Source organism: Lithobates pipiens, unplaced genomic scaffold (assembly GCF_037356315.1).
Source record: "Lithobates pipiens isolate NorthernLeopardFrog02 unplaced genomic scaffold, aLitPip1_a1.2 Scaffold_23, whole genome shotgun sequence".
Taxonomy (NCBI): domain Eukaryota; kingdom Metazoa; phylum Chordata; class Amphibia; order Anura; family Ranidae; genus Lithobates; species Lithobates pipiens.
In genome coordinates, this window is record NW_027507785.1 from 304,368,280 (window position 1) to 304,386,452 (window position 18,173).

Consider the following 18,173-nt stretch of genomic DNA (forward strand, 5'->3'; position numbering starts at 1 on the left):
GCTGCCAGTGGTTCAGACATTAATGGCCGTGTGTTGAGTTATTTTGAGGGGACAGTAAATTTACATTGTTATACAAGCTGTACACTCACTACTTTACATTGTAGTAAAGTGTAATTTCTTCAGTGTTGTCACATGAAAAGATATAATAAAATATTTACAAAAATGTGAGGGGTGTACTCACTTTGGTGAGATACTGTATATAACTTTTAGTTTGCGCCTGTGGTTTAGGACAGGGGTCTCCAAACTATGACCAGTGGGCCAAATCTGGTCTTCTGTGAGATTTTATGTGCCCTTCTGCAGGGCAGGACTTAGGGTGGTGGGGGCCCCTGGGCTTGAGTCACTTTCGGGCCCTACCTTCTATACATTATCAGATTTATCAGCGTATAACATGCACCCAAAGTTTAGGAGGGTATTTTAAGGAAAAAGGCTTTTAGGAGGGAAGTTTAAGGAAAAATTATTACATTTAAATGCCCATCAATGCACCCTTATCAGTGTCCATCTGCAGCCTTGCCCATCCATCTGCAGCCTTGTCCAGTGTCATTGCAGCCTTGTCAGTGTACCCTTGTCATTTTCAGCCTTGCCCCAGTGTCATTTGCAGCCTTGTCATTGCAGTCTTGAAGTTTAAAAATGACGCAGCTGAGATACATCTCAGCGGCTTTCGGGTCCTCTTGGCGGCTCTCGGGTCCTGTCGCAGTCCCGAGTGGAGCAGAGAGTATCCGAGTGTACTTGGCTTGGCTCACGTTCGCGCCCAGTCCCGGTGTTATGTCCATCATAGGGCGGGACTGGGCGTGACTGTGAGTGGAGCCGAGCCGAGTACACTCGGCTATGTATCTTAGCGGGGCCCTCTATTTGGCGGGGCCCATGGGCTTGAGCCCAGTCAAGCCCAATGGTAAGTCCTGCCCTGCCCTTCTGATGTAACAAGGGGCTCTGATGTATGGGGAACTCCATTGGAGACGCTGCTATAAGGAGGCTCTGATAAGGACTCTTATGTAAGTAGGGACTCTGATGAGCTTAAGATTATGTGGAATTCATTTATCAACTGAAGTTTTTCCTCTGTTGTCTTAGGGCTGGTTCACAGTGGAACATTCCCGTGCGGTCCCTCGGATTCTGGTTTTGACAGCTCGTTCATTTGAATGGGCAAACACGCAAGAACATGCAAAAAGTAGTGCATGCACTGCTTCTGCAAATTGGACTACACCAAACGGCATCGTACAGTGCCATGCGGTTTGGTGGCCCCAAAGACGCCATGTTTGTGAGATGCGTTTGGAGTACCATTTATAATATTAGCTCCTGTGTGCGTCTCACAGGAGAAGTTTACATGAGGCGTGGGAAACCTGCAAGGAACGTACCTTTCCTGCACCATGTTCTAGTGTGAATCAACCCTTAACCACTTGCTGACCAACCGCCACAGTTGTACTGCCGCAGAATGGGAACGGCTGGGCGAAACAACGTTATGTGACGTCGCTTCGCCCTGTGGAGCCGATACGAGTGCCCAGCAGGCACTATCACCGCCGGGCTCCCGCGATCGCTGCTGACACACGGAGAACCGGGATCCAGTTTCTGTTTCTCTGAGGGGAGAAGAGACAGATCGTCTGTTCATACAGATTATGAACAGTGATCTGTCATCTCCCCTATACAGTCCCCTCCCCCCTTCAGTTAGAACACACACTAGGGAACACAATTAGTCCCTTTATCACCCCTTAGTGTTAACCCCTTCACTGCCAGTGACATTTTTACAGTAATCAACACATTTTTATAGCACTGATCACTGTATAAATGCTAATGGTCCCAAAAATGTGTCAAAATTGTCCGATGTGTCCGCCATAATGTCGCAGTCCCCATAAAAATCGCAGCTCGCCGCCATTACTTGTAAAAATAAAATTAAAAATAAAAATTCCATAAAACTATCCTCTATTTTGTAGACCTTATAACTTTTGTGCAAACCAATCGATATACGCTTATTGTGATTTTATTTACCAAAAATATGGAGAAGAATACATATCGGCCTAAACTGAATTTTTTTTTTATACATTTTTGGGGGATATTTATTATAGCAAAAAGTAAAAAATATTGCGCTTTTTTTTTCAAAATTGACGCTCTTTTTTTGTTTATAGCGCAAAAAATAAAAAAACACAGAGGTGATCAAATACAACCAAAAGAAAGCTCTATTGTGGGGGAAAAAAAGGGCGTCAATTTTGTTTGGGTACAGCCTTGCACGACCGCGCAATTATCAGTTAAAACAACGCAGTGTCGAATTGCAAAAAGCGCTCTGGTCAGGAAGGGGGTAAAATCTTCCGTGGGCTGAAGCGGTTAAACCATTTCCATATCCTATGCCTCAGCTATGGATGAATAAATAAATAAAAAAAACAGTCAGTAATCGGTACCATTAAAACAAGGAGGGGGCCAGTAAATGACACATTTACTGGCTTCTTCCCCGCTCTTCATCCTGATAGATCCTCCGCAGCAGCCAGCGGGAGGTGGGAGGGGGAAACCCAGGAGTGCTACGGGGGGTGCCAGGAAAGGACACAAGGGCCCGGGGCAGCAGGACAGGGATAGGGAGGTGGCGAGTGCGGCATATGGATGAACCAGTGCCCTCCATTTCCCTCCTGCAGCCACTGAATGTCTGTGGAAGGGAGAGGAGGAGAAGTGAGCATTCAGCTGCCGCATGGAGAGATCGGTTCCTCTACATACCACCGCCCCCGCCACCCTCCTATCCAGGTGTAAAGGGGGCGGGTTGCAATGGTGACCCCTACATCCCCTGTATGTATGCCCCTGCTTATTCCCTAGACTTAGCACCCCACATATTTTTGGCTGTATCCAAAATTAAAATTTGCCTTAAAAGAGTACAGATTTAATGACATCCAGCGTACCGCCTTAAAGATACTGTGTAGCATTCTGCAGAATGAATTCCACAAATATTTCCAGAAGTGGAGTCATCTAGAAAAGTAGTTCGCTTCACAAGGGGACTGTTATGAAGGAGACAACAGCTGCTAGTGTATAAGTAAGCAAACACTTTTTTCACAGTCCATTCTGGTAATTAAATTGTCACACCCCGTATATATATATATTTTTTTTTGGAAATATAAGTTTGAAGGTATACAAAAGTAGCTGATCAACAGGCAATATCCAGTTTATATGGGGGGGACTAATGATCCCCATCTGAAGGTCGGATTTGAACCCTTTTATATATGATTTTAATATTCACACGAAATAAAATAATTCCTTTTATATATCACGGTTTTCTAGGTGATTGGCACCTTAAAAAAAAATCGCACTCATCAGTCTCTTTATGCGAACTCATCTTTGAAAAGCCAAATCTTTTAATGGTCTGATCGGTCTGACCTTTGAGTCACCATCTCGTGTCAATGGCCACTTGACGTCCTCCGTGACAAATCTGATTCCACGGCCAGTGACGGGAAACCACTCACTACACAAGTGGCTCCGGTAGACGTTTATTACAGTAAAATGTCATCCGGCTTGTCCGAGAATTAGGAGAATGGCTTGGCTGCAGCCGTCACAATATTATAGAACCAATTCCACGCTGATCCCAAGAACCTCAACTTGTACCTTGTGAAACCCGGCTTGAATTCATTCATGGCACAGATCCTCTATTGTGTGCCATCCAGAGAAAATTATCATAATAGCGTTTCATTAAACATTATATAGTAGACGTGCATTAAGCGCGGTTCACCGCACACGGACAAGGAAGTCAGGAGCGCGGGTGATTTCCCTGCCTAGATGTTGTTGAAGCATTACGTTCCATGTATTGTGAGCGGATGAAGGTTAAATATTTAATCAAGCGATGTCGTATTTGTGGTATGTGTGTTGTGGGTCCAGGAAAGTGAAATACATCAATGACAAGTTGTCAAGGAGTTGTCACTTGGTACACAAACTTTTTTGTTTCGTGTTTGTAGGAATGTTAATCTGAGCTCGGTATTTGTCAAATAGAAATAAAAAACTGGTAAATTCTGACTTCAGAAATTATTTATGTACAAATGCCCTCCGGGGTTGGCTTTAGGGTTTTATATTATTGGAGTTTTCCATCTCTTAAATTCAGGGACGTGCGGTGGGGTGAGTGGCTGGTGAGGCACTGGCTAGCGTCAGAGCCATCGTTAGAGCGAGAGCGATAATTCTAGCACTAGACCGCCTCTGCAACTGTAAATGTGTAAAAAATGTAAAGCTTCTTCTATGGAAATTTTTAACTACTTCAATACAGGGCACTTACACCCCCTTCCTGCCCAAGCCAATTTTCAGCTTTCAGCGCTGTCTAAATGACAATTGTGCGGTCATGCTACCCTGTACCCAAACTGAATTTTTATCACTTTGTTCCCACAAATAGAGCTTTCTTTTGGTGGTATTTGATCAACTCTGTGTTGTTTATTTTTTGCTAAACAAATTTTGAAAAAAAAAAGTTTTTCTTTTGTTTCTGTTATAAAATTTTGTAAATAAGTATGTTTTCTCCTTTACTGATGGGCACTGATAAGGTGGCACTGATGAGGTGGCACTGACGATGGGCACTGGTAGGCGGCAGTGATGGATGGTGGCACTGATGGGCATTGATAGGCAGCCCTGATGGGCACTCATGGGTGGCACTGATAAGCGACACTGATGGGCACTGAAAGGCTGCACTGATGGGCACTCATGGGTGGTACTGATAGGCTGCACTACTGGGCACTGCTGGTCACTGATAGGCAGCACTGCTGGGCACTGATACGTGGCACTGATGGGTACTGATATTGGGCACTGATAGATGGCATTGATAGGCATCACTGATGGCACTGGCAAGCATTGGGGATGGGCACTGATTGGCAGCTGCCTGTGCACTGATTGGCAGTTGCCTGGGCACTGATTGGCATTCCCCTGGTGGTCTAGGGTGGCATGCCTTGTGGTTCAGTGTGGTGGCCATAGCTCCCAGCTGTCCCTGATTTTGAGGGACTGTCCCTGATTGGGAAAAATGTCCCCCTGTCCCTCATTCCTCCTCATGTGTCCCTCATTTTGGTCTGCTCTATATAATTGTATATAAAATGCACTTTTTATCCATCAAAAAGTGTTTCCCAGTGCTAAACCTTTCATCCGATTTCTAAATTGCTGCATTTGTAAATTCCAAAAGCCAATATAAAGGAATAGTAGGGGTAAAAAAAAGCACTTGTGGGTTTAACCAATCTTGTTTTTTGTACAATTCTCCTTTAAGGGGGCATGGCAAGGGGTGTGTCCTATGCCTGCATACTTTTGTTTATAGGTGTCCCTCATTCACATCTCAAAAAGTTGGAAGGTATGGTGGTGGCATCCCTGGTGGTCCTGGTGGCATCCTGGTGGTCCTGGGTGGGCATCCGAGAGGGGGCTGCGCTTATAAACAATCAGCACAGACCTGACCGATTGGCTCTCCTCTACTCGTGTCTATCAGAAGCGAGTGAGGAAAAGCCGATCAACGGCTCTTCCTGTTTAAATGGTGATCAGCCGTGATTGGACACGGCTGATCACGTGGTAAAGAGACTCCATCAGAGGTCACAAAGACCCCAACCTATGGTTCCGGAGATACAGGGCTCCTATCATCTATAGTTTCAGATATACGGGGGCTCCTTGAGCAGCCTGTCAGAAGCTACATGCAGAGTGGCCAGTTTAAATACAAGCTGGCACACTCTGCAGCAGACTGAGAGGATGAGCTCACAGTGCTTCTCCTCACTTCTTGTCAGAGGTACTGAGCTCAATGGACAGCTTGGAGCCTTGGACCAATGGTAAAGTACCATTGGCCCAAGCTGTCCAATAAAAATGCTGCAGTGGAGGCACGCCTCTCCCTGCAGTGTCATGAAAGGGGACTTGTGTCTAAAAAAACAAATACTCCTTTCCAGCCCAGCCCTCTTAATTACAAGGAAAAAACACAGGTTTTTGGGTATAAGATTTACCCATAATCCCATGTTTTTCCTCACACATGTTTTTCCTCACACAATTAAGAGGGAGAATGAGAATCTGCTGCTGTTGAAAAGGTACTATTATAATCAAGCTAAATCATATATTATGCTATATCATATTAATTTATTATTTATCTATTTACTGTGAAATTACTGGTTTGAAGTTATAACTTCAAACTTCAGTAATTTGTCCGTAAAGCCACATTTAGTTTGGGTACAGTGTTGCATGACCGCGCAACTGTCATTCGAAATGCGTCAGCTCTGAAAGCTAAAAAATGTCCTGGGCAGGAAGGGGGGGGGGGGGAGTGCCCGGTATTGAAGTGGTTAAATAGAGTGGGCATAGATCAGGACTTGTGACAATGTTTTTAGGACCTCTCTGTCCCTGTGATGATGCTTCCCATAATTTTTGTATGGATTGCACAGACAGGAAGGGAGGAAAAATCCCCCTATGAGAGCCACAGAGAGGAATAAAATAAAAATCCTCCATTCTAACCAGCGCTGTACCCATACTCCCCATGGTGGGATGCTCAGCTTACGGTGACACTGTGTTATAATGTTAGTACATCTGATGATAGAGCATGCTATGCAGGACAGAGCCAATCAGGTTTCAGGGCTGTAGATGGTAAATTATAGGGTCAGATCAGTGAGAGTCAGATGCACACTTTGAATAAGCCCACGTAATTCGCACTGTTTGATCACTCACTGATTCAGATGAGTCTGAATGTTCGTAGTTTCGCCTACGCGGGTTCACCCCACTTTTAGGTCCCGTAGGGGGACGAGGAGAAAAAGCTGGAAGTGTTTCTTCTCTGCCTCTGCTGGAATGATCCACCTAAAAATACATCACACAAGAGGAACAAGGAATAATTTTTCCTTTGAAACAATATAAAGTGCATGCTTATCGGAAGAGAGTAATACAACAATTACAGCAAATAGGAAGAAACACAGCTAGAAATTGTAGAGAATGATATATGTGAGTAAACACTGCCCCCTAATGGATGTTTTCTGCTCATGTACCATCCAGAAACCTGTAAAAAAAAAAATCCAGGTAAGGCACACACACTTTGCTGCAATAAATTAGTCCAAAAAAAGAAATGCTCACATGTATCTGGATTTTTTTTTTTTTTAGCACAGGGATTAAGGCCTTATTTACACCTAAGCATTTTTCATGCTTTTTGCATTTTGCAGATTTGAACTACAGTCCATTTACCATGGTTTCTATGGAACGCGTTCTGTAGTGCAAATCTGCAAAATGCAAAAAGCACGGAAAATGCACAGGTGTGAATCAAGCCTGACAATCCATATTAGATTTTAGCCTTTTGGGGTTTGGTAAATATTTTAGACCACACATGGGAGGTTAGAGTATGAGAAAACAGCGGAAAGCGACATTGGAAAACAGCGAAAACATTGGAAAATGCCATTCTGCGCATGCGCGTTCGAATTACGAACAAATCCAACTTCAGAACAAACAGGCAGTCCCTAACCTGTTCGTAACTTGGGGACTGCCTGTACAGCCCACTTCCTGTTTCTTGTCTGGTCATTAGCCTAGGCTTATGGCATCATACACAGCTCTCTCTCTCACTCTGGTGAGAGTTTGCCAGGAAGAAAGGGGGATGAGTCATAAAAGGGACAATCAGCGCTGCAGAGCTGGAGTAGGGTTGCCACCTTTTGTTCAAATCAAACCCGAACACTTTAGCGTAGCACGCCAATTTTTTTTTATAGTATAAACTATACATATATTTTGCTATTAAATAAAATTTCTAATCATATGAAGTTAATAACAAGAGTTCCCCTTTACATCAGAGCACACAGAGTTCCCCTTTTACATCTGAACTCGCAGAGTTCCCTTTCACTGTAAGGGGGACTCTGCAGACTCTGATGTAAGGGAGAACTCTGGAGCCTTTAACATAAGGGATGCTCTGGGAACCCTGATTTAAGGGGAAACACTGAGAGCTCTGATGTACGGGGAGGACTCTAATGTAAGGGGGAACACTGTGGCTTCTGGTGTAAAGGGGAACTGTGATATAAGGGGTGCTCTGAGAACCATGAATTAGTGTACTCACTCAGAGGCAGGAGAGAGGGGGGGGGGGGGCTTCAGTGAAAGACAGGGATGGATGGTGAGCTCACTCATCCCTTGGCAGTCAGCACATCTCATCCAGATGTATCCGAGGCTACTGAATTGAAAATTTCCGGCCCCCACTTTCCTTTTCTGAGGCAGACACAGAGGGGTAGGGGGAAGAGGTGCTGATTGAGCCCTCTCTCCTCTACCGTCTGTGTGTGAGTGTTTCAGGGGGGGGGGGGGAATTGTTAGTGTTGGCTTTGGGCAGTGTGAAAGAGTTTAACAGACACTTTCAGCTTAGACAACAGCAACCAGCAACCCTGCTGGGAAACTATAGTCCAGTCTAAATAATGTGTCCGGGTTTCAGGCAGTCTGAAACCCGGATGCATGATTCCAAACCCGAACTGTCCGGGTGAATCCTGGACAGGTGGCAACCCTAAGCTGGAGGTGTGTCTCTGTGTATATCCAGGAAGTGAACAGGCACGGGCTTCAGCTGCCCACAGTTAAAATGGTTACAGCCAGACTCAGTGGAGGGAGATTTCTGCAGCATATTTGGCAAGAACAGAAACATAGTGGTTGGAGGGAACTTTCAGAATAGAAAAAGATGTTTTTATTATAAATTATGTGAGCAGACTGCAGTTCCTCTTTAACTAGCTAGGCAGCACAAACAAAACTTCAACTGTAAAGCCCAAATTTCCCCATATTTTAGCTGGATGTTTACCTTAATTCTTTGCACCCGCTCCCTTCTTGCGAACGTTTCCAGCTTTTTCTTGATGTCGATTTGGTGGCGTCTCTGGCAAAGGAAAAAAATATAGATTATTTTCCTGGAGAAAAATTGAGAGAATTGGTCAGATACTTCAAAAAAAAAAAAGTCACAATGCTTTTTGGGGGGAGGGGGTTGGGGCAGTGGACGGTGTTGGTAGGGTAGGGCAGGGGAGAGTATTGTTGGTGTTTTATTTTATTTTATAATTTTACACTTTTGTAGAATTTTTTTAAATATTTTTTGGGGGGGCTTTGGTGAGGTGTCAGGGGTCTAAACTCCTGACATCTCCCCTTTGAGACAGACAAAGGGACTGAGGACACACATTCCCCTAGTCCTTTTCTTGGCACTAAAGATGAATGTACAGGAGACAGAGCTCCTGTCCATTCATAAACTGAGCAGAGTAAACAATTTACTCTGCTCATTTATCACAGGACACAGGAGAGATCTAGCTCACTGTATCCATTAACTAATTCTCCCCGCAGCCAGTGGTAGAGGAGAGGAAAGGATCCATCTGTGGAGAAGGACATGGAGGGGGCCGGAGGAGAACAGTTGTGGAGAAGGAGATGGAGGGGCCAGAGGAGAACAGGGGCGGAGAAGGACATGGAGGGGCCAGAGGAGAACAGGGGCGGATAAGGACATGGAGGGGCCGGAGGAGAACAGGGGCGGAGAAGGACATGGAGGGGGCCGGAGGAGAACAGTTGTGGAGAAGGACATGGAGGGGCCGGAGGAGAACAGGGGCGGAGAAGGACATGGAGGGGCCGGAGGAGAACAGGGGCGGAGATGGACATGGAGGGGCCGGAGGAGAACAGGGGCGGAGAAGGACATGGAGGGGCCGGAGGAGAACAGGGGTGGAAAAGGACATGGAGGTGGCCCGGGAGGAGCACACAAAGCAGCTGGGGATGATCGGTGTGGCTGGAGGGACAGCTGTGATCACCGATCTCCCTGTATAGCTTTTTAGCTGACAGCCGCTTCTCCTTTTCTCCCTTCTGTGGCTGTCAGCCAAAAATCGATACAAAGGAGATCGGTGATCACAGTTGTTCCCCGCCACACCGATCATTCTGGGAGATCGGGAGGCGCTTGCGGTTGTGCGAGAGCCGCTGCAGAAATGTGGAAGCCTGTGGTCATACTTCTCTTTGGATGCTCAGTAGAGGATTTGGCCTGCAGGGTTTGGCTGAAATATGTAAACACTGGATTTTAGAAGCCTGTGTGGCAGGGACATGCAGTTAGGGGAGGCAGGTAAGGCAGAGCCATGAACATTAAAAAAAAAAAACAAGCTTCAAGGGTCGTTGCTCGGGGTCCCGAAGTTACAGAGACCCCAAATTTGAGGGGTAGGTAGCCTAAGTCCTACCCCACAACTGGGGCTCCTACGACCTATGGTTCTGGAGATACGGGGCTACTTGTGCAGCCTGTCAGAAGCTGAAGATACAGGGCTCCTTGTGCAGCCTGTCAGAAGCTGGAGATACGGGGCTCCTTCTGCAGCCTGTCAGAAGCTGCATACAAAGCGGCCAGTTTAAATACAAGCTGGCACACTGCAGCAGACTGAGAGGATGAGCTCACAGTGCCTCTCCTCACTTCTAGTCAGAAGCACTGAGATCAATAGACAGCTAGGAGTCTTGGACCAATGGTGCCATTAGCCCCAGCTGTCCAATAAAAATGCTGCAGTGGAGGCACACATCTCACTTCAGTGTCATAGAAGGTGGGATGTGTCTAAAAGACAAATGCTCCCTTCCAGCCCAGTCCTCTTAACTAGAAGCAAATACATGAGTTTATGGGTATAAGATTTACCCATAATCCCAGTTTTTTCTCACACAGTTACGAAGGAGAATGAGAATCTGCTGCTGTTGAAAAGGTACTGTAATAATCAAGCTAAATCATATATTATTATGCTATATGTTATAACGTAATAATTTATTATTTATCTATTTACAGTGAAATTACTGGTTTGAGTTATAACTTAAAACTTCATTAATTTCTTTGTTAAGCCACCTGCTTGAGTACAGTTTTTGAAAATATAGTAAATTACCTTAAAAACAATATATAATAATTATTTGTATATTACTTATGGTAATTAACCCCTTGCCCCCATGCCAATTCTGACACTTCTACATGTAATACTTCTCATAATTTTTTTGCTAGAAAATTACTCAGAAACCCCAAACATTATATATATTTTAGCAGATACCAGAGGGAATAAAATGGTGGTTGTTTCAACTTTTTATGTTACACGGTATTTGAGCAGCGATTTTTCAAACAGCGTTTTTTTATTTTTTTTATTTCATGAATATAAAAAAAAAAATGGTGGTTGTTTCAACTTTTTATGTTACACAGTATTTGAGCAGCGATTTTTCAAACAGCATTTTTTTTATTTTTTATTTCATGAATATATTAAAAAAAAAACATTAGATAACTCGAGTAAATAGATACCTAACATGTCACGCTAAAATTGTGCAAACTCGTGGAATGGCGCCAAGCTTCAGTACTTAAAAAATCTCCACAGGCGACAATTTCAATTTTTTTAGTGCTAGAATTATTACCCTCGCTCTAACGATCACGATGTATGTAACCTCTGTGGACCTGGCACTGATACTAGCCAGTGCCTCACCAGCTACTGACCTCATCGAACGTCCCTGCTGTGTGGGCAAACTTGTGTGTAGGTGCTCATTGGAAGACTGGGGTAATTAGCATGGAGTGGTGTGGCTTACGTATGTGAACACTGCAGAAGCCTTTGTGGTCATACTTCTCTGTGGATGCTCAGCAGAGGATTGAAGTATTTAACATGCGGGGTTTGGTTTAAATATGTGAACACTGGAGTGAGGAAGCCTGTGTGGTCATACTTGTGTATGGGCACTCGGTGGTGTATGGAATGGAATAGCTTATGTAGCGATACCCCCGAAGGAGATGCTTTTGTTTGTTCAGTCTGTTACACTGCCTCTCAACCCCAATGAACTTTCTCAGCCCCCTGGCACACTTAGCAATATGATTAATGGAATAACACAGTAAGAACACACAAACACAGTTCTGCGCTCTCAAGTTTACTTGGACCAGAGAAAGGTTTAAACTGATATTAGTCCGCCAAGTCCTGTATAATTAGCCAGGACTTTGTTGTGAAAAGCCCATGCAGCTGCTATCAGACAGCTCTACTTTGTGGATTCAATCAGCTGGGAGAGGTACCTGTTGCCCCCCCCCCCCCCCACCAAAGAACCTTTGGTCCCCAAGGAAAGTAAAAAATCTTTGACCTGTTACATGCTTTTTATATACAAGTGGAGAAAGCAAGTTAGTGTGCACAGGAAATCAGACAGTTTGCATCTGCATAAAAACTTGGCAGAGGAGCCTCCCACCATTTAGCATGGGAGGGGAGGTTGTGCTGTCTACAGGCCACTAGAGTTGGTATAAACCAGCTAGATGTGCCAGGGGGTGAGTTGGGGTTGTCCTCCACCAAATGCATGGTGGAAGAACCAGGCACCTCAAGAGTCCCTTTTGAAGTAAAAACACTTTCCTCAGAGCTTTCGCCCAGAGTATCATAGTCCTTACTTCATATTCCAGACTACTTTTCAGGTGTGTGTGTGTGTGTGTGTGTGTGTGTGTGTGTGTGTGTGTGTAAGGGGGTGAAAAGCCCATGCAGCTGCTAGCAGGCAGCTCTCTCTCCTTTGTGGATTCAATCAGCTTGGAGAGGTACCTGCTACACTTACATATGTGAACACCCTAAAAAAGGCATCCTTTGACCTCACCTGGTAAATATTAAAATCATTAAAAGGCTTTTAAGCTAAACTCCAGGCAGATATAAAAGAGACAAATTATTCATCATTCATCATTTCTCTCCTGCTTTCTTTGCCTTTAAAGCTACAAGCCCTCTCCTGGTAAGAATATTGATTGAGTCCTGTTCTGGGGGTTAAAAGGGATGCACCTGCTTATGATACCAAGCATTTACGCAAATGCTCCCGATACCTAAAATGATATTTTGCAGTTTGATTTGCGTCAATACAAAATGAATTGTAGATTTTAACTAGAATGTGGTGCAATTTCGGTCCGAATTGCATGGTGTGGGTGTAGAAAGGGAAAAGCGCCCAAATCACAGTGGCAGGAGGTGCTTACAGGGCTGGAAGGGTCTGCCCCCAAGCTGACATCACTTCTGCCCTATACCCACAGTGTCCCGGAACTTCTCCTCTAGCTCTGTAAGCAGAGGAGCCGGATCCTCCTCTTTTTGGGTCCCTCTTCGGTGTTCCTGGTCCCTCCCTCCTGTCAAGTGCCCCCACAGCAAGCAGCTTACTATGGGGGCACCCAAGCTGAGTCACAGCTCTGTGTGTCCATTTACACTCGGAGCCCAGGCCCGGCCCCACCCCCTCTCTCTTCTGATTGGCTAACTGACGTTGATTGACACCCCGGGAGCCAATGGCGCCACTGCTGTGTCTCAGTCAATCAGGAGGAGAGTCCCGGATGGCTAAGACACTCGTGGACATCGCTGGAGAGAGATGTGGCTCAGGTAAGTAATTAGATGGTGCTGGGGTAACTATTGCACACAGGTTTTTTTTATCTTAAAGCATAGTATGCCTTAAAGGGGTTGTAAAGGTCCATGTTTTTTCACCTTAATGCATCCTATGCATTACGGTGAAAAAACAACTGTCAGTGACCGGCCCCCCAGCCCTCCCCGTTTTATCCACCTGAACCCTCACCTTGAACCTGTCCCACAGGCACGTGCCGTCTCTCTGCTAGGGGGTTCTCGGCTGTTGATTTGATAGATTGATAGTAGCGCAGCCACTGGCTCCCGCTGCTGTCAATCAAATCCAATGGCTGCTGATGGGCGGGGTCGAGTCGAGTCTATGGACGCCGAATGCTGGACTCGGGAATGCACCCGCAAGGTAACCCCTTCGGGAGAGCGCTTCTCCCAGTGGGTTATCTGATGCGGGGAGAAGCCAAGAAAGTCACAGAGGGACCCCAGAAGACAAGGTTCGGGGCCAAAACAAGCTGCACAGTAGAGGTAAGTATGACATGTTTGTTATTTAAAAAATATATATATGAATGAATGAATGAATGAATGACTTATATAGCGCTACCTATACGAACTGAATCGCCTCTGGGCGCTTTTTTCTTGCCACCGGTGTCCATCTGCAGCTATTTATGCGGTCCTTTAACCTGTAGAGTCCCAACACACTTACAACATTGACATACACATATTATGGCCAATTCTTTTTTGGACAGGGTCTAATTAACCTACCAGCATGTCTTTGGAGTGTGGGAGGAAACCGGAGTACCCGGAGGAAACCCACGCAGGCACAGGGAGAACATGCAAACTCCAGGCAGATAGTGTTGTGGTCGGGATTTGAACCAGCAACCCTATTGCTGCTAGGTGAAAGTGCTAACCACTACACCACTGTGCTGCCCTAATATATATGAATCCTTTAGTGTCAATCAAATAGAAAAACGGCATCCTCTTCTTCAGCGGGTGGTCCGCTTTCAGGTAAAAGTGTTTTCTGTGCTGGAATTCGCTGCAAGATCACTTTTTATCCCCCCCTCCCGCCACTCTCTGTTGCCCTCCGGCGGCGGCAGCGACGACAGCGGCGACAGAAGACCGGGCCACTGCCTGTAAAAGAGCTATAAGAAGGCGCTGTGGCCCGGCAGAAGAACCGAAGAGGGGGACAAGACCCCCGAAGTCGGACAAAGAGGGGGCGGCGGCGAGGAAGAAAGCCGGGCTCCTCCGCTAGTAAAAGAGCTAGCAGAAGATAGCGGAGGAGTCCGGCGAGAAGACCCCCGAAGACAGAAGACCCCCGGAGCTGTGCAATAAACTATTTTTACCCTGTGTTGTGTTTTTTTTGTACTTTTTTTTCACAGGTGAATGGGTACATTGTACCCCATACTCATTCACATAGGGTGGGGGGCCGGTATCCGGGGGCCCCCTTATTAAATGAGGGCTCACGGATTCTGATAAGCCCCCCGCCCGCAGACCCCGACAACCAACGGCCAGGGTTGTCGGGAAGAGGCCCTTGTCCTCATCAACATGGGGACAAGGTGCTTTGGGGTGGGGGGGCCGCGCGGCCCCCCTTCCCCAAGGCACCCCCCCATGTTGAGGGCACGCGGCCTGGTACGGCTCTCCGGGCGGGAAAAGTCTGCTCATTTTAAAAGTACGGCGGACTGCCATACGCAAGGCCGGATTGTCCTCCGAAATGCAAGTCTCGCGGGAAGATTGGAGTGCAAAACTACTTTCTAAGTCCGCCGTACTTTCGGGTCAGAAAAGTACGCCGGAGGCTACACACAGGGGGATTGTCCGGCGGACTTGAGTTTGCAGGACTTTTCCACCCGATTGTTTGATCGTGTGTATGCGGCATTAGACTGCTGCACAAATATGGTGTGACAGAAAGTATTGCAACAACCGCAATTTTATTCTCTGGGGTGTTAGAAAAAAAAATATATAATGTTTGGGGTTCTAAGTAATTTTCTAGCAAAAAAAAAAGGATTTTAACGTTTGAAAAATAGGCCCGGTCTTAAAGTGGTTATTAACCTGCCCTAGATAGTGCTTTTCCCTTTCTATATACACACACACAGGAGCAGTGAGGGAAAGCCCATGCGATTCGGACAGGAATTCATAACAAAAAGGCATTGGTTCAACCCTAGTTAAAAGCATTGGTATCTCTGGTATCTATATATACAACATATTTCCCTAAGCCCTTGTACACATTGTCGGACATTCCGACGGAAAATGTCCGATCGGACCGTGTTGTCGGATAATCTGACCATGTGTGGGCTCCATCTGACTTTTTATGTCGGAATGTCCAACCAACAAAGTTTGAGAGCTGGATATAAAATTTTCCGACAACATGATCCGATCGGACAACGTTTGTAGAGAATTCCAATCGGACAAAGTGCCACGCATGCTCAGATCAAATTACGAGACCAAAGCTATTGGCTACTAGCCTGAACCTAGTCCCGTCCTAATGGGCGAACATCATCACGTTCCGAATGATTGGATTTTCCAACACCTTTTTTCGAGCGTGTGTGTATGCAACACCAGTTTCGGACAAAATCCGTCGGAAAAAAATCAGACAGATTTTGTTGTCCGAATGTCCGACCATGTGTACAAGGGCTAAAAGCACATATTAGCACTGTGTGCTGCTTCACACTAGGGCAATGCAAGAACCGTGCGAATCCAGTGTGTGTTCCCGCATCGCAGCTGAATCGCACAGTGGTTCACACTGAGATCTGCAAACCGCTGTGGGTGTCAATGTAAAGTTAATGACACCTCCAGATTGGTCAGCAGATCGCAGTGCAAACTGTCAAATGGTGCAGGACTCGGATTGCATAAGTGTGAACACCCATGTGATCTGATTCCTGTGCGGACCAAAAAAAGGGTCCTGCACCATTTTGGTGCGAATGTGATGCGATTTCAGCCATACAGTTTGTATGGCTGAAATCGCATCGCACAGACATTGCATTCAATCTGAACAGCAATGAGGTTGCAAATCACATGCGATGTCTGGCATGGCACTAGTGTGAATTGAACCTGTATGTTGCATAGAATTTTTTTTTTTATATCAATGATCGGCTACTGGGCTGTAAGCAGGTAGAATGAATATGGGAGAGTGCTTGTTTAGCATGAAAACCTAAATCCTGCAGCAAAGGGATCATCCCCAGACAGTGTAGATGAAAAAAAACTAAAAGCAAGATAGAACCCCCCATTAAACCAGGTGAGACAATGGGATAGGATAAAGGGACAAACAGCACGCCACGTTGTGCTGATATATTATTCATCTCCCAACAACGCATGGCTGCCAGGACAATGGGGACCGGTGAGAAGAAAGAAGAAGAGGACAATGCCAGACTCGTGTCAGTGTCCAGTGATTCTATGCTGCCACCCACACGGGAATAATGTTACAAGGCCGTCCCATCTCACAGCCTGCCAGTTCTGAGGAGCGCCAGGTTCCGTGCCACGGCTCAGGCTGCGTCTTCTCTAAGGTGGCACTGGGGGAATTCAGAAGGTGATCAGGCCGTGTCTCCTGAGAACCTGATCCCTAAAATACAAGATCCCCAGGGAAAGAAGTACCAAGAGGGCACTCATCTAATAAGCAGGCAACTTCGGTATACAATAAAGAGGACCTGTCATTGGGGAAATACAGAAAAAGCAAGTGTGTACTAGACTAGACTTTTATGTATCCAATATGGAAGACCTGTCATTAGAGAAAGAGTGAGGGCATTCAATAAAGAGGACGTGTCATTAAAGAAATACAGAGAAAGAAACTGTGTACTGGACTCTTCTGTATCCAATAAAGAGGACTTGTCACTGGAGAAATAGAGAGAAAGCAACTTTTTGGCACTGTGGATCGGTTGTGTGGAATGCGTTTTTTCACGGACAATTTTTTGGGGCAATGGCTGGTGTTGACGCTTCAATCATCCCAGCACCATGGTTAATATGGTGTCAGGATGATTGCAGCGCATTATTTCTATTATTACATTGTAATATAAAATGAAATAGCTCAACTCACCTTAATGCAGAATCAGTAGGAGCCCTGAGTGTGTCACTTGCCACATCACCTGCCTTCGGATGCAGCTTGTCACTTGCCATGTTGCCTGCCACCAGATGCAGCTTGTCACTTGCTACGTCACTTGCCACCAGATGCGGATTGTCACTTTGCCACCAGATGCAGCCTGTCATGTTCCTGCCACCAGATACAGATTGTCACTTGCCGTGTCGCCTGCCTACAGATTGTCACTTGTCACGTCGCCTGCCACCAGATGCGGATTGTCACTTGCCACGTCGCCTGCCACCAGATGCAAATTGTCACTTTGCCACCAGATTCAGCCTGTCACGTTCCTGCCACCAGATATGGATTGTTACTTGCCGTGTCGCCTGCCTACAGATTGTCACTTGTCACGTCGCCTGCCACCAGATGCGGATTGTCACTTTGCCACCAGATGCAGCCTGTCACGTTCCTGCCACCAGATGCAGATTGTCACTTGCCGTGTCGCCTGCCACCAGATACAGATTGTCACTTGTCACGTTGCCTGCCACCAGATGGAGCTTGTCCCTTGCTACGTCACCTACCACCAGATGCGGATTGTTACTTGCCACCAAATGCAGCTTGTCACGTCGCCTGCCACCAGATGCGGATTGTTACTTGCCACCAAATGCAGCTTGTCACATCGCCTGCCACCAGATGCGGATTGTCACTTCACGTTGCCTGCCACCAGATGCGGATCATCACTTGCCACCAAATGCAGCATGTCAGGTCACCTACTACCAGATGTGGATTGTCACGTCGCCAGCCACCTGATGCGGATTGTCACTTGCCACGTCGCCTGCCACCTGATGCGGATTGTCACTTGCCACCAAATGCAGCTTGTCACGTCGCCTACCACCAGATGCGGATTGTCTCTTGCCACGTCGCCTGCCACCAGATGCGGATTGTCACTTGCCACCAAATGCAGCTTGTCACGTCATCTTCCACCAGATGTGGAC

At 46.1% G+C, this 18,173-nt stretch overlaps 1 protein-coding gene across 6 annotated transcripts in view; it reads right to left on the reverse strand.

Moving 5' to 3' along the window:
* LOC143926583 (uncharacterized) overlaps positions 1 to 18,173 on the reverse strand; it is a 203,830-nt gene that overhangs the window by 115,500 nt on the left and 70,157 nt on the right. For all 6 annotated transcript variants that reach the window (XM_077450456.1, XM_077450455.1, XM_077450457.1 and 3 more), the window contains exons 4-5: positions 8,687 to 8,758; positions 6,613 to 6,738 (exon numbers count right to left, since the gene is read on the reverse strand). In XM_077450456.1, coding sequence (XP_077306582.1) covers positions 6,613 to 6,738; positions 8,687 to 8,758 — 198 coding nt within the window. The remainder of the gene's footprint in view (positions 1 to 6,612; positions 6,739 to 8,686; positions 8,759 to 18,173) is intronic.